This window comes from Rhododendron vialii, chromosome 9a, assembly GCF_030253575.1.
Source record: "Rhododendron vialii isolate Sample 1 chromosome 9a, ASM3025357v1".
Lineage (NCBI taxonomy): Eukaryota > Viridiplantae > Streptophyta > Magnoliopsida > Ericales > Ericaceae > Rhododendron > Rhododendron vialii.
The window spans coordinates 7,800,056-7,822,634 of record NC_080565.1 but is presented as its reverse complement, the minus strand read 5'-3'; the positions used below and the strand labels follow the sequence as shown (position 1 = coordinate 7,822,634).

At 37.4% G+C, this 22,579-nt stretch overlaps 3 protein-coding genes across 8 annotated transcripts; 1 reads left to right on the top strand and 2 right to left on the bottom strand.

Annotated features, from left to right (window-relative positions):
- Window positions 1–379: 379 nt before the first annotated feature.
- On the top strand, window positions 380–2,446 carry LOC131299568 (probable glutathione S-transferase; the record flags this gene model as incomplete). The annotated part of the gene is made up of 2 exons (XM_058325153.1): window positions 380–718; window positions 1,931–2,446. Coding segments are annotated over 2 exons (711 nt in total), but the record flags the coding sequence as incomplete, so codon positions are not given.
- Window positions 2,447–4,062: 1,616 nt separating this feature from the next.
- LOC131300345 (uncharacterized) lies at window positions 4,063–12,374 on the bottom strand. Of its 2 annotated transcripts, none has more exons than XM_058326132.1 (3): window positions 12,240–12,374; window positions 5,238–5,321; window positions 4,063–4,687 (listed from the first exon to the last, which is right to left on the bottom strand). In XM_058326132.1, the coding sequence occupies exons 1-3, from the start codon at window positions 12,252–12,254 to the stop codon at window positions 4,223–4,225; spliced, it is 564 nt and encodes a 187-aa protein (XP_058182115.1). In that variant the 5' UTR covers window positions 12,255–12,374; the 3' UTR covers window positions 4,063–4,222. The 2 variants fall into 2 exon arrangements, 1 of the variants encoding a protein (XP_058182115.1); XR_009190929.1 differs by lacking the exon at window positions 12,240–12,374 and adding an exon at window positions 5,469–6,212 and having other exon boundaries at window positions 4,318–4,687.
- Window positions 10,292–21,864, bottom strand: LOC131300344 (4-hydroxybenzoate polyprenyltransferase, mitochondrial). 5 transcript variants are annotated; one of them, XR_009190928.1, is made up of 11 exons: window positions 21,494–21,863; window positions 19,835–20,289; window positions 18,070–18,205; window positions 17,095–17,216; window positions 15,718–15,787; window positions 15,466–15,615; window positions 15,021–15,156; window positions 14,836–14,932; window positions 13,637–13,708; window positions 10,435–10,548; window positions 10,292–10,313 (listed from the first exon to the last, which is right to left on the bottom strand). XR_009190928.1 is itself a non-coding variant. In XM_058326128.1 (10 exons), the coding sequence occupies exons 2-9, from the start codon at window positions 20,275–20,277 to the stop codon at window positions 13,639–13,641; spliced, it is 1,224 nt and encodes a 407-aa protein (XP_058182111.1). In that variant the 5' UTR covers window positions 20,278–20,289; window positions 21,494–21,863; the 3' UTR covers window positions 11,866–12,475; window positions 13,637–13,638. The 5 variants fall into 5 exon arrangements, 3 of the variants coding, with proteins under 3 accessions (XP_058182111.1, XP_058182110.1, XP_058182114.1); XR_009190927.1 differs by lacking the exons at window positions 10,292–10,313; window positions 10,435–10,548 and adding an exon at window positions 11,866–12,460 and having other exon boundaries at window positions 14,327–14,932; window positions 21,494–21,864; XM_058326128.1 differs by lacking the exons at window positions 10,292–10,313; window positions 10,435–10,548 and adding an exon at window positions 11,866–12,475.
- Window positions 21,865–22,579: the final 715 nt, after the last annotated feature.

The following is a 22,579-nucleotide window of genomic DNA, read 5'->3' as shown; positions in this document are numbered from 1 at the left end:
GAAAACGTATTACTTCAAGCTGTGTTCGGACAAATAAGCCAAAATAGCTTATTTTTTATCTTTATTCAAATTTTTTTCGTATCACTTGGCTTATTGTCATTTTTTTTGGGATTATTGCATCCTCACGACAAGAGGAATCTAAAAAGTAAAAAAATTTGACCGAAATCCAATTTTTTTTGAATAAAGACGAAAGTAAATCAATAAGCCAATTTTTTCGTCTTTATTCAAAAAAAATTAGATTTCGGTCAAAATTTTTTACTTTTTAGATTCCTCTTGTCGTGAGGATGCAATAATTCCCAAAAAAATGACAATAAGCCAAGTGATACGAGTTTTTTTTGAATAAAGACAAAAAATAAGCCACTATGGTTTATTTGTCCGAACGGGCCCTGAATATCAGACGATTCAGACCATCGAAAGAGTTCAGCTACTTGGATTTTGGCCTAGCCCGTACAGTTACAGAGTGATATGGGCTCTGAAGCTAAAGGGCGTCAACTACGAATACATAGAAGAAGACTTCCCCAGCAAGAGCGAACTGCTCTTACGATATAACCCGGTTCACAAGAAGATCCCTGTGCTCATTCATCGAGGCAAACCGATCGTCGAGTCGCGCGTTATCCTCGAGTACATCGAAGAAACGTGGCCCGAAAATCCGTTGCTGCCGAAAGATGCTTATGAGAGAGCCGTGGCTAGATTTTGGATCCAATTTGGAGAGGATAAGGTACGTACTAGTAGTACCTTTGCTTTTTTGTAACCCTAAACTTCGTAAGCATATCCTAGTTTAAATGGACATGATTAGAATTCCATTGTTCTTCAGTCAATTTTGGTTAATAAAATGATGTTTTCCTCTAAATCAAAGGAGCTGTTTTTTTCTCAATGCTTCTGATGTATATATAGAATCATCTGTTTCTTGAAAGAATTTACTGTTGGAACCGGGATTTGTTTATCACTGGAAAAGATTTGCAATGCACCGAAAAATAACCAAGATTGAAAACTTACTGGATCAATTTCAGGCGTGGAAACTAGCAATCGAGGCTAGTATTACGATACTATATCCTTGAAGCAAATTCGTTTCTCCCACACGGGAGATCAACTTGCAAAATTGAAAAGTTGGATTATGAAATTGCAAAAGATAATTTCGGAGTTGGATTAATACTTTCAATTGAATGAGTCAAGGATCCATGGATGAAGATAAAAATGCTAGTGTGAAACGATCAACTCTTCTATTACTTCGTTATTCGCTTGCTCTTTTATCCCAAACCATTAACTGTATGGTTGCTTGTGGAAATTGTAGTTTTTGCCACTTCGCTGACTATGTTGTCACTCAACCGGCCAAATCAAAGTCGTGGGGGTCCAAGGGCAGCCCCTACGTCGATGGTCATTGCACATAGACACGGGTATTACAGAAATTCTAGCGATGTAACCCTAGACTTATTCCTGCTACAGGCAGCATGAGTTAATGGATTCTGTACTCTTTAAACATCCTGCTACTCCTAAAGCCTTTGTTTTTCAGATCCTAATAGGGAAATTCCAAGCTAAACAATCAGTCCAATTCTCAAAGCTGTTTTTGACCTGCGTCCAAGAGCAAACTCATGTTCCACGACCAGCTAGGGTAAAGATTATACTGTCATATACTCCAACAGATTACAAGTATAAATTAACATTTTCTTCATAATCAAGATACTATAAGCTGCAGGACTCTGTTTTTTACTTGAGACGTGATAGAATTTTTGCATGAATTTCGTAGCGATTATGTAGCTTTTGAAGAATGTATGATCATGCCCAACGGTCCATTCTGAAAAATATAAAATTTGATTGCTAAATTTTTTACCTCAAAAAATATTAGACCATTATGAACCAATCATACCCCTAATATTTTTTTTTTCTTGCTAATCCGTGATTTTGCCACCAACATTGTTTTGTGGTCACACAGGGTCTCACTTTCTATGGTTTCTTTCGATCAACTACCAGAGAGGCACAAGAGAAATCTGGCAAAGAAGTCATCGAAGTACTTAAGATCTTAGAAGAGCAATGCCTTGGGGATAAAATGTTCTTCGGGGGAAGCTCTTTGGGACTAGTAGACATATCATTTGGATGGCTTGCGTACTGGTTTGGAGTCATGGAAGAAGTTGTAGGCGCCAAATTGTTTGAACCAAATGCATTCCCGCGATTGCATGCTTGGGCTCAGAACTTCAAGGAAATTTCTCTGATCAAAGAAAATCTTCCCGATCGCGAGAGATTGTCGGCTCATTTCAAGCGCATAAGGGAGAGTTTCTTCATAGATCTCTCAAGCCACAATGAGTAGTTCTTGTGGTTTTGTTTTGGATATGACGATCAAATGTTACTTGTGTATGTGAGTATATTTTTATACAACTGTGAAAATAAGAGAGGGCATGTCCTTGACGAAATTAGATTCGTATTAGTTGATCTTAGTATTGGACTAAGGTTGTGCTTGATGGTGCTTGTATTTGAATTTTTATTTTTAATCTTATCCAAGTTGCTTGGTGCTTGTATACCATCCAACATTATCAAGTCAAAAATTATGTTGATCGACATTTGACAATTCGTAATTTACGTTTACTACTAAGTTTTTCCTTGAAATCACGAAACGACTTCTTATTTTTCAAGATAACTCTAAATCAATTATTTTGCTCTAAAGTGTTGGATGTATATACTTTCTGGACTTGTTAAGGAAAAAAAAATACAAATGAAGCCCCGATAAATTTTCAAGATCTGAGGCGTATAGTTTTTTGGTTGAGAGCGCCCTCAAAAAACTCTCAAGGTTGGAAACCTTTTGTCTCAAGCAGTCATTCAAGTCATTTCCGCGCATGCCATGGCCTGCTTTCTATTGCCAAAAAAATTGTGTGATAAGCTTAACTCTGTAATTAGTATACTACTCCCTCCGTCCCTTTTTAAATGTCCTACTTCGTAACTCCAACTTATTAAAAAAACATCATCATTATACTTTTCACATCAACTTTTTCCTCCACTTTCCCTACTTACCCATCATCATTACACTTTTTACTCATTAACTTTTCAAAATAGAATATACTTTTAGGGACAAAATAGACAATGTACCAACTTTTACCCACTAACTTTACCAAATGGACACTTATTAAGGGACAGCCCAAAATGAAATACTGGACTATAATAAAAGGACGGAGGAAGTACTATATAACAAGGAATTATTGGTGGAAGGGCGATCCAGAGGATACGTGAATCTGCATGCTGGGCTTGTTGGGATAGCCTTGCTTACCCCAACGAAAATGGTGGTTTAGGCTTTCGCAGTTTTAAGGCTTTTAACCTCACATTATTGGCTAGCTAGACAAGGCTGAAAGACTTCTCATCAACCCAAAGGCGCACTGGGCAAAGTTTCTTAAAGGAATTTACTTTCCTAATATTCATCTTTCCTGGAAGCAAGCAGGGGAAGGAACACATCTCGGGCATGGGCTAAGATTAACTTCAACTGATGCAGACGTGTTTTCCTCATCGTGAAAGAAGTAATGAAAGAGAAGCCCCGGGTCATACCACGTTTGTTGTTGCCTTTCTGCATGGGGGAGAAATTGTAAAGCAAGGGTTGAGGAAGCATATTATGAATGGAGAGACGAAAACTTTTTTGGGAGGACAGGTGGATTCCCTCTTTATCTGGCTTCAAAATCTAGTTGGGTAATAAAACGCAGAGGAGAGTGGAGTTAGTAGAGTCTGTGATGTGATGGATAGTTCTTGAGGAGAAATGGAAAAAGGAACTCCTCAAGAATTTGGTGTCTGAAAAAGATTTGAGGGCTATTGAGGCCATCCCAATCCCTTTGATCTTTTCAATTCTTCGGGCTTATACTCCGTTCAGTCGGGCTACCAAATAGCTTCCGATATCTAAAGGAAAATGGAGGAGGAGAAACCTGAGTCTTCTTTCAAAGCTAATCCGAAAGTCTCGAAGAGTATTTGGAAACTCAAAACAATGGCGAAAGTTAGGAATTTTTGGTGGAAAGCTTGCCGGAACATTTTAGTAACAAAAGAAGACTTCCCAACACACACCCCCCCCCGGCGAAAATGGGCCTCTTCCCTCCTTTGTCCTCTTTGCGAATCGCATGAGGAGTCTCTGGAGAATCTTTTGTTTGAGTGCAGCTGGACTAGGGGCGTTTGGTTTGGGTGTGGCTTGCAACGGTTGCATGAAGATTCGCCTCCGAGTGTCTCGAAATGGTGTTGAAATATCTTGGAAAACTCCAGTTCAAAAGAGGACGCTTTGGAGTTGATTAATAAAGTGGCGACCTTTGGGTGGTTTATTTGGAACGCTAGAAATGATCTCTGTGAAAACCAAACTATAAATTAACACACAAATAGTGAACGGAAAGATTAGGTTGATCACAAATGACAAATCAAAGATTACAATGACCCAATATCTTCCCCTCATAGACAAGCAAATGCTACTGCATTCCATCCCAAAAGCTTCGCGAAAATGCGGACGAGGCACATTGATGAGAGAGAAAGATATTGCTGAAAAAAATGACCTTCTAGGTAAACGATGAATAACAACATCATCAAGGTCAAATGGCCAATTTGTGGCACCAAGGATGAGGATTCTCTGGCTGTCTTTTGTTCTCAATCCATCCCGAGCTGCCATAAACTCATTGCACATCCTTCTAGTTGCTTCGTGCTCAAAAGCACCTCCGCGAGCACCGAGCAAACTGTCAACCTATGCAAATAGGTGTAAGAATGAAAAATCTCTTTATGTGCACCAAATAATATACTATGCCATAGAAAGCATTCAGCCTGGGCTGTTGGTAACAGCTATTCAACTCAAGAATCAGACTCCTGTAACCAAAGCTCAAATAGTTCCCCATGTCGACAACAATTGCACGGATGGAAAGTCCAACAAAAATGTCAAAACATAGTTGCAGTGGTTGCAACACAAAACATAGGCGTAACTGAACTAGACACACATATCCATATGAAGGAACGAAAGGAAATACATTTGAATTCTACGATTCTGTATCTAATTTTGTCTTCCCTTCCAACTTATTCAAGCTATTAGTGTCATCTCAACAGAAGAAAGAGCAAAGGAGGGAACCCTTTTGGCATCGTACTTAATTGTATCAGAAAGCAAAAATCGACTCCAACACTTAGAAAGTCTAAAAGCAAGCTGATAGTGACACTGAAGAAACTTTAAGTCCAGAGATCTGAATATTGTATGCACAGATAAATAGAGGCCATTATGTGGGCAGATAATGACACAAGAATCTCACCTCATCAACAAAAATAATCACAGGGGCCAGCTTGCTAGCAAAAGAGAAGAGGGCCTTTGTAAGCTTTTCAGCATCTCCAAACCACTGCAGCAGAAAAGTGGGGAAAAGTTATATTAGCCACCGGCAGGCGGCAGCTACATATGGTTATTTCGATGAAGTCAAAATAATCACATTATCAATCAAATAGGAAACGAAACAGACAATTAGTGGTGAATTCAACTGTTGTCAAACCTCAAATTAAAGGAAACTCTTTCCACTGGTAAATACGATTCCCCCATGAGAGCATTTTACCCCTAGCAGCAATAGATGCTGCTACGGCAATGGGCTGCCAATTTAGAGACTAGGAAGTCTTTGCTTCCCTGACGGGGGAGTTAGCAGTCAGATAACTCAACACCCAACAAGGAATAAAAGTAAGTGGGATCGTGGGGATGCAAATACCGATACTAAAAACTTGTTTCTTCATACACGTTATGTTGTGCCTGTGATAAATTACAACATAACCTACTAACAGCTTCCCACCAGAATAAGCAAATAGTCCTCCACAAAGAATGCCACTGGGAAAAGATACGATCGTCACTACAACAAAAACGACTTTTTGTGACAAAAATTTCCTCAATGGTGTCTTCTGGTGAGAAAATTGGATTTCGTCTCCAAATGGAGTATGCCCTCTCCCTCGACGCATATATCACAATAAGGCATGGCCATGTATTAGGTTGATTACTACTAGAGATTAGAAACAACTACAATGTTTACAGAAGCACGAAACTGAAGTGTTTATAGATGTCCTCAAAATATTCTGAAGGGCTTCCCTGTTTCCTGGGCTCTGCTCGCTCGTCTATGCAATGCAACACACCCGAACTCTTACCAGTTCGTATGCGAAGGGCTAAACAAAAGAATATTTAAGGGGATTGAACCGTGAAATTTTTTCTCCAGAGGAAGACAGAGAAGCAACAGACGGGGAGTAGTGGGGAAGAGAGAGAGAGAGAGAGAGAGAGAGAGATGGGTTGTACATAATTTGAAAACGAAAGGAAAGGACAATTAAATGTGGAGTAATTATACTTTTGGATTTTGGATTAAAACAGTTAAGGGCGCCGCTATTCGCAGCCCTCTATTTACTCCCGTAACCCACTAAATTTCGGTAAATGATTGTTGAAAATCATAAATAACATTTCGGTAAATTGCTGTTGAAAACAAGATTATATTTCGGTAGCTACATGTCGAAAATATGTTCAACTTTCGGTAAACAACTGCCGAACATGCATTTTCGGTAAACATCTGTTGAAAAAAAAATTATATTTCGGTAATCGGACGCTGAAAATATATCTCAATTTCGGTAACTAACTGTCGATTATAATTGAAAATTTTTAACGTGCTATAGGAATAAATAGAGGGCTGCGAATAACAACGCCCACAGTTAATTCCAACGGGCGCATTGAGCCGTGCAGAAAACGTCAATTGTTTGTTACAGCAAATTTGTGGGAAAATGCCAATAACCCCTTCACTTTTCTAACTATTACATTACCTTCCCCCTTTTTCTTTTTCTTTTTCTTTTTCGATCCGCTCCCAAAACCTTGTCCTTTTCACACTTGTCCAAGTACCGCACGAACTTTCTCCTTTTCCCAAGGAAAAAGTTTTCAAAACTACTTGGAGTACTTTTTAGCTTTTGCCATATTCACAAACCTTACGTGGTGTTTGTTAATTTCAAAATGCTAGAGGCACATCAATCACACCATTCTCACATACAGGCGAGTCTTATTGGAACGGGACCTACCTGTATGTGAGAGGGGTGTGGTTGATATGTCTCTAAGGTGATGTGTCCCTAGCACATCTCTTGTTAATTTTACGTCAAATTTATTAGTTGTTTATTTTTTTTCAAGTAGACCAATCTAAGTAAATGATGATCAAAACTTTTTAAAAATCAAAGATAAACTTGAAAAAAATTTGAAAGAGTCTGCTTGTTTTGAATAATTATGTTTAGTAATTTTTTTAACTTTTTGTTATATTTTTTTTATTTTTGGTACTCCCTCCATCTCAATTCTTTAGTCTCTTATGGGAGTCCTTGCTACTTTTCAATTGATTATATCTTGCAATCTATAATCTTTTAGGTGATTTTGAAAATATCGTTTAAAATAGCTCATTAAGATTTATCAAACAAGATTCATATTATACATAAATAGTAGTACCAATTAAAAGTTATAATTAATTTTTTATTCGGTTAGGATAAGACGAGAAACAAAAAATGGGGATGAAGGGAGTATTTCAGATCGATCTATTGGAAATAAATAAATAAAAAGTAAATTTGACATAAAATTAAGAAGATATCCACATAAAATAGGTACTCATATAAAATGAATAAGTTGGGCCAAACTTGACGGCCCCGTTTCAGAAACCTTTTTAAAAAATAACCAGCTTATTTCACATTTTCAAACTCAAAAATAATGTAAATGTTTCAATTTTTTTTGCATCTTATAAAAGATCTCATCGAGATCTTTCAAACAATATACATCTTGCATATTTTTAAATTTCAAAATTTTGAGCTTGAAATTATTTTCTTAAAAAATAAGGACTTTTTTTTTTTTTTTTTTGTTCTGGAACGGGGCCTTAACGATTAGTTTTCAAAAACTTTCTTGGAAAAAGGAGAAGTTTGTGCAGTACTTGGACAAGGGTGAAAAGGAAAAGGTTTTATGAGAAAGGGGGAAAGTTGTGAAATAGTTAGAAAAGGGAAGGGGCTGTTGGCGTTTTTACCACCAATTTTTGTAATACCTGGCGCTTGAGTGGACACTTCGGCACTTCCTACCAATGACATTTTGGGGCGACTATTCGCAGCTCCGTATTTTGTCTCTTAGATCGTTAAAAATTTTCAATTATATTCGACAGTTAGTTACCGAAATTGAGATATATTTTTAGTATACGATTACCAAAATATAATACTCATATTTTTTTCAACAGCTATTTACGGAAAATATATGTTCGGCAGTTGTTTACCGAAGGTTGAACATATTTTCGACATGTAGTTACCGAAATATAATTTTGTTTTCAACAGCTATTTACCGAAAATATTATGTATGATTTTCAATAACTATTTACTGAAATGTAGTGAGTTAAGAGAGAAAATATAGAGCTGCGAATAGTCGCCCTCGACATTTTTTGCCATTGCTATTTTAGCTTTATTTGGTCATTATGTAAAGTAATACTCATAAGTAGTGTTTCCATTTTGTTACAAAAAGGTATGCTATTTTATGATCATGTTTACATGAAATTATTGAGATTAAATTCTTTACACTGCTGGTATAAATATTTGTTTCTTCCAAATCATTTATATTGCGTAACGTTTCATGTTTTATTGATTGAGACCACTGTTTTGCAACGTGGTGCAATGTAATTGATTTGGAAGAAACAAATATTTATACCAGCAATGTAAAAAATTTATTTTCTAAATTATTGTAATCTACAACTTATTCATTACCAAAAAAAGCCAACAACTTGATTGAAATAAATTCTTTCTCAAAACTTATTCAGTATCCAAAACACTCCGTCATTCGATTTTAAATTGCCTCCTCATTTTCCTATTGTTCTCCAAAAGTAGTGGGAGTAGTTTTTTTCTTCTTCGTATTTATTTGTTCTTCATTATTGTATTTTTGTCCTTTATTTCTCGTAGAACTAAAAATTGCGCTCATTCAAATTCATTTGTTATAGAGAAATTGATTTCTACACTCTTCTTTTAGCCATCCCTTCTCATTTTTTGTCTTTATTCATTTGAATTTATTATTTTGCCATTTTCTTCAATACACCTCTTCACACATTCAAGGACAATATCTTAATTCATGTGGATAAAAAAAAATGAAAAAAGGAGTATGGATGTCTAAAAAGAGAGGATAGAAATCATTTTTCTTGTTATCGTCCTATTATTAATATGACCAAGGTAGAATATTTATACTCCACCATACTACTCCATTATTTTCTTTTCTTTTTGTTGCATCTTAGTATTCTTCCATTTCAAAATTAAGTTCTCTACAACTAATCCGTACGTTATTGTCTCTTCATTTCTGCCATTGTTTTTTTATCTTGATTTTTGTTCTCCATTTATAATGGATATTTAATACATGATGTACTCATTTCATAGACAAAATGCAGAATGCCTTTCCTCATTCTTCTACCGACATGGTACTCCCCTCGTTTCTGTTTCCCTTCAACTTCGCCTCTAGTTGCAACACAAGGATGGGCTTTCAACTAGAACAACGTTCTCTCCAGTTCAAAAATATATAGTATATATATACACAAGAACAAGGTTTTAGAAGTCCACTCCACTACAAAAAAAGAGAGGTTAATTGAGGAAATCTAAACAACATAACGGTATGTGACGTAACGGCCTGCAGTCTAACTTGGTCGAATGATTTTTACAACTTGCCCACGCTTCAGTCCATAATATCTAGCAACTGGATCTGTCACCTGAATTCGAGGTAGCTGGAACCCACCCATCATATGAAACCAAAAGCAGAAACAAAAAATTTAACATCTGGTAGAATGTGAAAAAGAAAGAAAAAAGATACAAGGGGACAATGCAGAAAACATATATAAGAATCTACTACGACGACGGATGTCCAAGTTGAAAGAGACGACAATTACAGATTGTGGGTTTTCTCATTCCTCTATTTAAAGCAACTTAATGTGACATTGCAGAGTTTGATTTGGTATTTGGGCCTCGCTTATCTTTTAACTAGTTTCACTATATGAACTGCTTAGTTATGAACAAAAAAATTACTCACTGCACATTAGGCCTTGCAGTGACAGTTTGAACTAGAAACTGTTATTTACGAGCTTAAAACAAGCTGAACGAAACCATATCCCTAAAACAAGCTGAATTCCTATTCCACAAAAATATTTACACTATGAAAGCATTTCCTCCAAAAGTTCAATCACTCTCCTGAATTAAATCATAGGGTCATTGCAATATAAGCAATAGTAACATTTTTACCTGACAAAGTTGCCAACTGAAGTCCATTTTTGCATTCAAATATGAAGAAGGAAACTATTGCCATGACTTCTAAAACAGTAACAATTCCAGCAGATGTGTAGCTGAATCATTTGTTTGAGAGGGAATGGCAACACCAAGTTAAGGTATACTAACACTAGTCACTGAACTTCTATAACCATGACGGAGCAAGCTAATAGCTGAAAGTCCATGTAACTTACTGACCTGTGTTTCTTTGACTGTATACCTATCCAGCAAAGTCTTCTTTTCCTCATTTGCAAGGAGCTGGCGTTCAGGAACAAGAACATGTTCTTTGATGTTGACCAACAACTCTGGCTCCTGTATCAATAAAGTGGATAACCATGGCATCACTGTCAGCATCATCCTCCAAAAAATTCAAGACAAAATTTAACGGAAACTAATTATTTTGTAACATGCCAGTCTGCCAGACGAAGAGATTAAATCAGCAAAACCTTTTAACGAAAAAGTTATTACAGATACGGAAAAAGTAACACCACAAAACCCAACTCAGGCATATTGTTCAAACATACAAATAGGCATCAGAACCAAAAGAAAGTATGCAGATTAACTAAAATAAATGGATGCTAGCTATTAAAAGCATCCTAGTTTGCTTAAATATGAATAACAATTCTCTACAATTTTGATATCAGCTTTCCCTTTCTGTGAACTTCTTGGAAGGATCTGCTGAATGACACTAACATGGAAGAGACATACTGCATTCATGACAACTTACCCTTGTATTGTTAACGTCATACCATAATAAGTAGGCAATTTCATGACTTTGATGCATTTCTTTTGATGGAGAACGAAGGCTATATTTCTACAGTCCTCACTCTTCTTAGCGCAAGAATCAAGATAGATGGGATTGAAGCTCTTGAGACTCCATACATTTTATACTCATTCATCTCTTCTAGAGTGTCATCCACATAATGGGAGAAAGTGAGGTTTACCTCTTCCACTGGAGGATCAATCATTCTGCCCGGAAATTCTTGTCCTACACTTCATCATAAGGCAAGTTGTTTCTCATCTTTGTGTTTTACCTCTTTGGTAGATCTATATTTATTCCCTGAATCCCTTCAAACATTAGAACCTTCGTCTCACATAGAGACTTCAAGGTCTCACTGAGAATTCTCTTTGATGTGATTGCTTGGGTATGTTATTGGAGGTTGTAGGTTTATCAAGACATTGAACAAGCTAAAGTGAAAGCTATAAATAACAGGAAACTCATCATAAGAAAACAAATTGATGACCATTAAGGCTGCCAAAGTACACAGAGTCACAGACTTTACTTGGGCATCACACAAGTGAATAGGAACTGCCTCCAAACGTAGAGCCAAAGGACATCAAACAAGATCAACCCAAAAGTATTCAAGAACTTCATGTATTGCCTAATCAATCAGCACCTCTGCAGATTTTCCTCTTCTCAATCTACAACACTAAGATCATAGTAAAGAAAAGAAAAATTAAAAATATACGAGAGTTCAACAAGGACCATGATGCTTCTTCGTATCCACATAACAGGAATGATTTTTCGTATCAATACAACTCGGATGATTTTCTACTCGAAAAGAACAAGGTCCAGGAGAAGTCTAAAAGGAAAAAAGAAAAGCACGAAAACCAACATACACAAACGAATTCACAAACAACTTTCCAATATCTAGAAACCAAAAAGAAAGGGCTCCATCAAAAGGGAGGATTCAGAAATCCAAAAAGCAGACATTCAACTACTTCGTTGTACAAGAAGACCTGAGGAGAACGCTTGGAGTTAAGGCACCAAATGCATTTCCCCAACTTCCAGTACTAACTGCCCAGAAAACCAGAAGCAAAAAATGAAGAAAGATTATCATTTGTATTTCCTTGCCGATATATTCAGCTACAAAATGATGGGAGTATTACAACAGCGACTCCAACCTAACCACACTTGCATTGACACAAATCTGGTCGCGAAAACATAACGGCAGCCTCTGCAAAAACTTGTAGCTCACTTTAACTACTGAGAGCAGACAAACCTCAGAAATGTGCATTATTCATCAACTTCTGACAGCCTGAAAGCAGCTTCCAAAATCTAATAAAAAAGTAGCAGCAACCGTCTTTTATGCCTTCTAGAATCAGTTTAAGATACATTTTTGTGACCTACTATTTGCAGGCAGCAATGAAATTTGTCTCCTGCGGTTCCAGAGGTGTTTCGGAAAGCCATCCAATGCCTGATTAAACAACAGTCCCCTTAACCCTTATCCAACCAAAACTGCAAAAGAAGATAATAATTAATAATGCAATCTACATTTACTAGTTCTATACTTCCATTAGTTCCATACAAGGACACAAAATTATTCAAAATGCATTCACAAGGGTGTAAGGGGGTTCTAGGGGAAGGGGGTGGGGGGAGAATTCCATGATTTCTCCAGCAAGCCAACAATTCCATATGATTTCATTGGATAGGAACCACACACTTCCCTACATCCTATCACATTTGGCTATGCACTCAACAATCGGTGGTTATATATACTTGCAGCACCTTCACAACTGACGAAAATCTGCATAAAGATTGATTTAAGAGGGGTCAAAGTTATATTAGAAATATTTTGAATGAGAAGTCTTTCATAATCCAGATTATCTCAGGGTGAGAACACCTCTCTTCCTCAAGTTGTGTTTTTATTACTTTCAATCTTAACCAACATGATTATCTGCCGCATATGGGTTTGAGAGGGGGAGATAATCTCAAAAGGGGAAAAAAGTAGTGATTCTCACGCTTCCCTTTTTTATAACAATACTCATTTCTTTTACTTTATTGATTTGAATTTACAACTCTCTCCTTTCAGTGGTTCAATATTTTACAATCAAAGGGTAGTGTAGTAAATTCAAATGACTAAGAATAAAAACAGAAGTGCAACTGGTAAAAGGGGAGTGCAAAAATCAATTCCAGAGAGTGGAAAAAAAGGGAGACGGACGGAGATAAAAAGTTAGGTTGAAGTGAAGTTACTCTAGCACTCTCCCATTTTTTTTGTTTAGCATATTTCTTACCCTTTACGTCAAATACTACATGAGCTCAAGCTCAGCTCATTTGTAACCTAGCCGAGCCCTTAACGAACCGAGATTTGCTAATTTACTTAACGAGCCGCCTCTTTAAATGAGCTGAGCTTTTGATTGAGCTTGGCTCGTTTAGTAAACGAGTCTACAACTTGAGATCAAGCTCAGCTCGATTACTAAACAAGTCTAGCTGAGCCGAGCCGAGCTTTATAGCTGCTTGCACGCAGCTCGGTATGTTTGCAGCCCTATACATCCCCAACTAATAGCAAACATTCCAAAATGGATGTTTATGAGTTCTAAAAAAGCATAAAACACTAGTTCCCACAAACTCAATGTTAAATTGCACAAGTTTTACAGACTGTTCTGAAGGAAACTATACCTTTAGGATACAAGTCTTCCAAATAAGATACCGCTGAAAATAAGAGCACCAAACCACTTGTTGGAGACAAATCTGGCAAAAAGACAGGAAAAGGGTACCAGCAATCAGTATTTTCCAGACTTGAGTGTGCAAAATGGTAGCATGTTCAAGAAAGTCAAAACCAAAGACAAGGAGAACTTGCCTTACCAGACCTTTAAGCCCTGATTAAGTTGTGTGTGAAATGTGAATAACAGCTCACTGATAATTGGTGCTGTAAAAAGACTAGAGACTTGTCTCCTGATACTACTTGGTCAATCTATTATTGAAGTAGGAATCAATTTGGCTCAGAAATATGGTACCAGAGCTATGTTGACCAGTAACATCAAGGGGAAGCAAAGGAAAACAAGAAAGTTAAAATTTGACATGACACATACGGCAGACGGCCACAAAGGCAGAAATTTTCCTGGCTACTACATTTGACCTTCAAAGTAAATTACAGAAAAATTCAAATAACAATGAATAAAAACCAACTAAAAAGGAAAAGAAAACCTCCTTATCATCTTACGGCATAAAGACTCTCAACGTGAGTGTTTCATAACATTTTATTTTGAATTTCTATTTGATATTAGATGAATATGCGTGTATCAGCATGGATACTGGAATCAGCAGCGTGATCAGATAAACCAGCCCTTAGAGATTGGGACGTCTTACACAGTTAAGATAGTGAAACAGATGTACTGAGATAAACTTGGGGTTTCAAGGGAGGAAGGTGGGCCAGGGTGAGACTGCGAGATGGGAATGCGGAAAGCTTCTATCGCTGAAGCCAGGAGAACAATTAGAACATATAATTGGGTAAAGATAGATATTCTGTCCAACATTCTGAAAGCTATGATCTCAAGCATTAGAATAGTGATTGGATTGAATTCGGGAAGGAAAGAACCCCTCCAACACCACTTATAATGACGTTGCACAAAAGGAATCATTTTACAAAACTCGTCATTAATTATCATTAAATCAGAAATGACTGCAGTTCAATTATGACATAAGAAACCAAATTAATTATACACTTATAGTTCATTCGCAAGAAATACTAGGTCAATCATAGCTTGTTTTCATCAAAGTGTCGCAAACGGTCAAAATTCAATATCCATACTAGCCTAAAACAATATAATTTCATATTGGCCCATAGGCAAAAGTTGAGCGGAAACTGTAATACCCACTTCCTATTGCAGTCAGCCCGGCAAGAAAGATCAACCATAAAAATCTGCCATGCTAGTTGACCAGAGGCAGCTGCCAAAGATGCGTAAAATGGCCATCCTACTCCACCCAGAGAGACAGAGAGAGTATGAGCCAACTCCATTTAACCATAAAAGTACCAAACATGAAACAAAGTCCAAGTCAATACCAATGTTAGCATAGAATCCACTAAGGGCAAGACTACTGATGCATGCTATACCAAATCCTGTAACCCACTCCTTAGTAGAATCCCCAAACCGCAAGGCAGTAGATTTAACACCCACTTTCATATCATCTTCTTTATCCTGCATGCACGGCAAACAATTACTCTTCACGTAGAGGCCACCTCATTTTCCATAGTTACTTGAACAAATATCACACAGTTCGACTACTACAACAGTTTTTTAAACCAGCCAATTATGCACGCAAAACATAAACAAAAAAATTTGTATGTTCAATTATGCACGAACATAAGTGTTTGATAGCAAAAAGAAATTATTCAGATATTATATAGCATATTTTTGCTAGGGTACTTTTGTAGGAATGAATCTGAGCTAGACAATAGTTAGAAAAGTAAGCAAATGATTCAAAATTTAAAAAGAAAACATTTGTACCTGATGTGCATATATTGTGTCATACACAAGTGTCCAGAACACCCCAGAAATGTAAAGTGGGAAGACAACAGCAGGATCAAGACTTCCCCTAACTGCAGACCATCCTAATAATGCTCCCCAGTTGAAGGTCAAACCTAAATAGGCTTGTGGCTGCGCCATCAGTAGATAGTAAAATCAGTCAAACTTCCCAGAAATCTTCATCAGAAGAAAAGAAGAGTACCATTGAAAAAAACCCATACTTAAAAGAATTACCCAAAATGTCAGCCTCTTCATGAGGGGATAAGAGAAGACTAGCAGCAAGGAAGAAGCCCCCAAAACACGGCTGTTGGAAAGCACATAAACGACAATATTTTACATATTACATACGCTACATTAGTTTTCAAACAACTGCCCAATGAACGTAACAACTACACGTACAAGAGTTGAATTTCTGAAGCACCCCCAAAAAATACATGTACAAGAGTTGATTCAGCCAGACTTGCACATAAATATGGCTCTTCATTTATTTTCCATATTTGTATGCAATTAATACCCTTCTGTGTATGCATGCGTGCTGATGCCCACAGAACTAATTCAGTCAGATCCGTGAACCAAAAATGTGAATCTTTTCCACGCTACACATTTACTGTCATTTTGGGTTTCCATGCATGTGTGGCAACAGAATAATTGCATGCAAAAAAAACAATTTTACAATTTAGAAAATCTTTCGTCAATCTTATCGAACTCAAGTTAATATTCTCATTGTTTTATCTTTTCTCCCACCTTCATAATAATAAAGCATAGGCATTTTCACCCTCGTACAAACCTTGCAAAGGTACCCTTAGGTTATCGGGCTACGAGGATCTCCACTAAGCATCCATGGCTGAATCACACTAAAGCAGAGAACCCAACTATGCCAAGGCCTCCTAAAGGGGGGTTGTGCTTGTTGCAGGACTTAACCCAACACCTAGCTTGCATTGTATTACTTGGTTTACATACTGGAACTGGTAACATTTGATCAATAAAGGGAAAATAATTGGTGAAGAGGATAGCATTTAAAGGTGGTAATTTTTGGATAAGTAGCTTTTGCTTAATTGATGGTTTGAGTAGCTTTGGAGTCCATTATTGTATACTACAACTGGACTCTACACATTCCAGCTTAGATCAATACAAACATAAGATGCACAATTAAAGTGCACCAATCAAGAGACTCGTTTCCCTGACACCTTCAAGCAAGCTAAAGCCCTATTTTGTAGTTCTCCTCGGTCATTGGATCAAGATAAAGAGAAGCATATATTTCATTAATACCTTTAGAAATGCAAGGTAAACCAAAATGACTGAACTCCATCCCCTAATTAATTACAGTTCTGAATCAGCAGCAATAGCAAAGTTTTAAAATCGGTGAGGCTGCTAGAAAGAAAAGCACTAATAAATAATGCCACTCCACAATTAAAAAGAACTGTGAAATAAAACAAGAAGACTGGCTCATTTAATTGTAGTGATATTTGAAGGCACTTCCCATAAAGCCGTTTATTGATAACAATTCTTCATAAGTGTCCAGGTGATTCCTAGGATAACCCAAACAACCGCCACAACAAGATACGCACACACACACACACACACACACACAGAGGTTGAGATGACCCATACCTATAATTGTTCAGTTGGAGGAGAATGCCAAGGCCCAAAAGCAATTGAAATCCAAGAAAACAAATGCCTTGAAACGGTGTCAAAGCTCCACTTGCAATTGGTCTCAATTTTGTACGTTCTACCTGCACAGTAAAATTCTAAACATTCCACTACGGAAAGCAGACAAGAATAATTGTTCGATGAATAAGAACAATGATTAACAGAAAATGTTTTCCTCAAAGTTAGAACAGTGCTGGTATGATCATGGAGAGGCAAAAAGGAAAAAACTTCTTCCAAACAACGAGTATTAAAACAACTAAAACAAATTATGAAGTGTCAATCTAAATAAGGATTGCACCAACACCGTTCAAAAAACAACACGACAGAACTCAATGGGGGAGGTCCAAAAAGATATCTCGCTTTTCACAAAGTCTTTTAAGCGGCCCATTTACTTGTAAGACAATCAAACTACTTCCTCAAACTAGCTGGGAGATGGGGAGATTTGACCATAAGATGTTCAAATATTTGTAACAGTTATCATAACATAACATAATCTGGTCGCTAAAAGCCTAAAAGCCACATAATCAGCAAAGCGCAGTGCTCATTATCAAGTTGTCAATCCATGGTGGTTTTTAAGTACAAATCTTTATAACTTAAATGAGCAAGAATTTGATATTCTCTTATTTGACAAGTAATGAAAACCTCTGCACCAGTGCCAATCAAGAAGACCATTGCACGGTACCACCAACCCCGATTAAAAATAACCGTGGCATCAAACGACTAATTAAAGAACTTCACCAGGGAGGTTCTGAAAAGGTAGAAAGCATTGTAATTATCAATTTGTAACGTAGTTCGTGAGACTATTTCTTCTAATCGGCACATTTACTTATAAGAAAATCAACCAAAGAGCGCATGAATTTTCACCATATTATCACTAAGACAATGGATATCTATTCCAACAGCAATTCATTTAGGAACAAAAAGCTCAGGAAGTACCTTGGTATCAATATCCCGGTCAAGGAGATCATTAACAGTACACCCGGCACCTCTTAAAAGCAAAGCCCCACAGCCAAATAGCGTCAGCATTTTAATATCAGGAAGGTTACCAGGAAATGCTGCCAATGTAATTGACCTGAATCAATGAATATGACCCTAAGGGAAGTGTCAGTAGAATATTTTATCCCACAAAATCTTGCAACTGTAGTTCTCCAGATCATTGAAAGACTCAAAAGCCTGTTTGCTTGATGGACTAATAGCAATGGACGTATAATCCAGTAATCCTACATGATATAATGTGAATATCTAAAAATATGCAATATAGATCTTATTTGATAGATCTCAATTAGTTCAATTGTAGACAATTTAAAACATGACATGAATGCCGAAAATGGACCACCAAGCACAGATGGAGTTTTGATGTGGCTACAACAAATCTATACTGTATAGTATTGCAGAATGACATTTCGTGAGGAGAAACAAGGATGCGACATGTGGCAGTACTTAATTGAAGCTAAAATTCATTATATATGTAAATCTTATGTTGGCAATGTATGTAATTATTCTTTCCAAAATAATACCAATCCCACCTACCTAAGGAATTAAAGAACCAATTACGTTTAATTAGGGAAAGAAATGCATTTATTTTTTTCAACCCTTTGCAAGCAAATATGTTAAGAGTGTGTGTGCGTGTGCGTGTGTGTGTGAGTAGAGAGAGAGTTTGTGTGTGGTTCTAGCATTATTGGATAAATAACTCCCCCCGTTAATGCCATTATACTAGCACGTAAAGTAACTATCATGAAGATTTTTCATTCCACGCTGAAATTAGATTGTCTGTTGCTAGTTGAATTCAATTCTGAAATGTACTGCTTCGAGTCTCTTTGAAAGATTGGATTGAGAAACCTGCACCCACAGCACAAGTGTCCTATTTGGGCGGTCCACGTTTGGCGTAAGATCCAATCTGTAACTGATCGAATAAATAATTGAACTCATTCGGAAATAAGGGTTTGAACCTTTCCTGTTCTTTTCTTGGAGGGATGCTTTTCTTAGGGCAAGACACGTCCACAAGTTTTGGATACGACTATACTGGGTAAAGAGGAGCATCTTCCTTCGTTATGCATAGTACGGTCATAATAAAATAGCTTCTAACATTGCAGTTCATTCGTGTTGGATGTCAAGAAGCTGGGTTGGCAAGCTTTGCTCAGTTTGTAGCTCCAGTATTTTCGAAGGCTAAAAGTTGACAACAGAACCTTAGACTAAACCCAATACTGATCATCTGTTTTTCTCAACTCTTTGTTTTTAGACTAAATGCAATACCAATCATATGCTTTTTAACTCTTTGTTTCACTATTAGGTGTGACACACTCCAATAGCTAGCATTAGTATAAGAAATGCCACACATTCTAGTACTAATTCTAGAGTTGTGCATGTTATATTTGAGACATTCAAAATGGTGCCAAATCTATTATATTTATGCAAGTCAAAAAATCTAAATAAAGTACTGGGATGGTGTAATTTCTTTTCCTCTGCGAAAGTCAGCAGTGTTAATTGGAGTTCGTGAGATTCGAAAGTCAAATGTATGGGGTTCATGGTGCCTACCAGGCTACCACTCCACTTGAGGATGGTGTAAAATTAGCTTCAACCTTATTGAAGAGATACCACATGCAACGCACATGTACCTTTACTGATTTGAAGTAAAAGGCATAAAAAAAACTAGAAATCAAACAACCAAAAACTAGAAATCAAACAACCAAAAAAATCATACCAGAAGCAAGGCCAAGCAAGCAACCACGTCCCAATAGGCTTATCCAAGCGAGCAAGGTGGGCATATGGCCGGGCTTTCTCCGGCAAGTACAAATCCACCCAAGACACCTCCCCTGTCTTCTTCGAACCACCGGCATCGCCACCGTTGGTCTTCGGAGCACCACCTTCCTTTTCAGCTATGCCGGACGACGTGGAGATGCATGCGTTCTGTAGTAATAATACGCTGGAATTGAATCTGAATTTGGAGGTGAAATTTTCATATTGGGAGATGGGGAGGTGAATGCGGGAATCAGTGCTAGGGTTAGGGTTAGGGGTTGTGGGAGTGGGTGAGGAAGGGGAAAGCAGAGGGAAGATGGAGTGAGAGAAACGATTAGAGAGCGGGTGATGGTGGTGGTGTAGGGTACAAAGTAAACGCGATCGAGAGAGCCGTTGAAACACTGCCATTCTTTTCTTTCACTGTGACAATCCAAATTTGTTCACCAATTAATAATATGGGAAAAGGTCGAAGCGATGGCATGCCTGTAAAGTGGTAAATATTATGCCATAAATGTGTGTCTCTCAATGGTTTAAGGTGCCTTCAGTGGTAAACGTTATGCCTATTGGTAAAATGTCACGCCAATTTTACGCCGCTCAGTGATTAAATGTTACGCAACACATATTGTATAGTATCCCAAAAAAGAGATTGTGTATTATAGCATTTCCCTAATACATACTCCATTGATGATCTCCGCGTTTGTTTGGTTGGTTGGTTCCGAGTTCGTTGCCGCCTCATTTTAGACGTGCCGTATGGAGTACTTGTTGTGATGTCTGCTGCGATGCAAAATGCCAGCGTTTTGTTACCAGCAATGTTTTAAATGGCGAAAGGCGCACCGAAGCGCCAAGGTCCCCTGGAACTTAAGCGCAAGGCGCAATTTTTTAATTTTTTTTTGCTCGGCAGCGGGGCACAATTGTGTTCAACTACTTTCATTTTGGTTGGTAATGTGTGACTGCGTTCTATTGTTGTTTGGGGATAAAGAAAATTTGTCAAAAATAAAATAAAATACATTATTGTCTAGCTCGACTTGGGTCCATTCCGATTAAAACAGATTCAGCATCATTCCCTTTCATTTTTCATTTTCTACGCCAAGCAGGGCAAGAACACAAAACAAAACAAAAAAATGGACAGCTTAGACAATAAAAGAGCCACACACACACAAAATTGATTTGATCGAGAAGCAAAAACAGAGCTGGACAGAGTAACCGGGCAAGAACAGGGCAACTATGGAACTAATGAATACTTAGCATCTCATCAGTCACACCAAATTTTTAGCCATTTAAGCAAGGAAAAGTGCTTTTTCTCTCATTTTGCTCATTCAATACATGTGTACCCAATGGCCTAAACAAAACCAAACGCCATTTGTACTAAATCAATCCTCTCTCTCCCTCTCTCTGAAATTTGCAACAGCAGCAACACAAACCAGCAACACAACACCACGGCTATTTCCGATTACAAACCCAGAACCTCTGTTTCAGTTGACAACCTCAAACCCACAAATACAAAATCAATCCTCAAAAAAGTTACAAATCAAACCCACAAATCAATTCCAGTCAAAAAAACATAAATTGAAACCCAGAAATTCAAACACACACACACACCCAGTTAAAAATTCCAAGAACCTACCGGAAAACTCGCCGGAGAGTGGAAGCAAAGAGAGAGGAGTCGAAATCCGATCCACGGGCAATGGCGGCCGACGACGGATGACGAAGGGCAAGGCACTGTAGCGTAGGTTTTGATTCCGAAATCCGTCGCCGTCGATTTCACCAGATCCACGTCTGGGTCTGCCTCGAGGGCGAGAGAGAGAGAGAGAGAGAGAGAGAGAGAGGGAGGGGGGGAGGGGCAAGCGAGATTCTAAAATCTCGCCGCAGCAGGCGAGTGGTTTTGGCGGCGGAGTAACTGGCGAGGCTGTGGTGTCTGGGTCTGGGAGCTTTTACTCGCCAATATGCCGGAAATCTCCAACAGCTTTAGGGCTCTCTGTTTGGTTAGATTTTGTTAAAAATTAAAACTAGTAGTATACTTTTTCGTTTATTTATTTATTTGAAAATAAATACTATGATTGGATGCAAAAGCCAAATAGGCTAATTATGACAGCCAAACAAATAAAATTATTTACGGTTTGCTTATTTTCATGCACGTTTAGTAAAAGTTAAGGTCTCCAAATAGCCCATTTGGATGGTAAGAGAGAGTGAAGTAAAAAAGGGAGGAGACAATTAAAATATATTTTGTATTTTTTTTTCATTTCTCACCAAAATAATTAATTCAAATAAGTGATTTAGCTATAATAAAAACTCTTTCTTTTCTCTTAAAATCACTCCATCCAAAGGGGGACTACTTCATACATACTACTACTTACGATAAAAGGATACCTTGCACACAAGGAATATAAAAAACTCCGAGATTTATTGAATTGAACCATGATTTGTAAAACGCTACTCTCTCCGTACCAAATTGATGGTCCGGTTCGGTCTCCAGTGCATTTTTTAAATTGTTAATATGTTTCAACCTATAATGAATTTTATGTGCAATATAGATCTTATATGATATATCTCAATTAATTCTATGATACAAAGTTTTTAAAATCTTTAAAAATATTATAAATTGAAAGATATTAACAATTTAAATTAAAAATTTCATTAAAGACCGAACCGGACCATCAATTTGAAATGGAGAGAGTATTTTTTTGGAAATTGAATTATACACTCTCTTTTT

Excerpts from the sequence above, each read along its gene's own strand:
- LOC131300345 (XM_058326132.1), bottom strand. Across the intron at positions 4,688-5,237 it reads TGATTATTTTTGTTGATGAG|GTTGACAGTTTGCTCGGTGC; the intron begins GTGAGATTCTTG and ends CTATTTGCATAG.
- LOC131300344 (XM_058326128.1), bottom strand. The coding sequence starts at position 20,277 with ATGGCAGTGTTTCAACGGCTCTCTCGATCGCGTTTACTTTGTACCCTA. Across the intron at positions 15,157-15,465 it reads ACACAATATATGCACATCAG|GATAAAGAAGATGATATGAA; the intron begins GTACAAATGTTT and ends CCGTGCATGCAG. Across the intron at positions 14,933-15,020 it reads TGGATTCTATGCTAACATTG|GATGGCCATTTTACGCATCT; the intron begins GTATTGACTTGG and ends TGGGTGGAGTAG.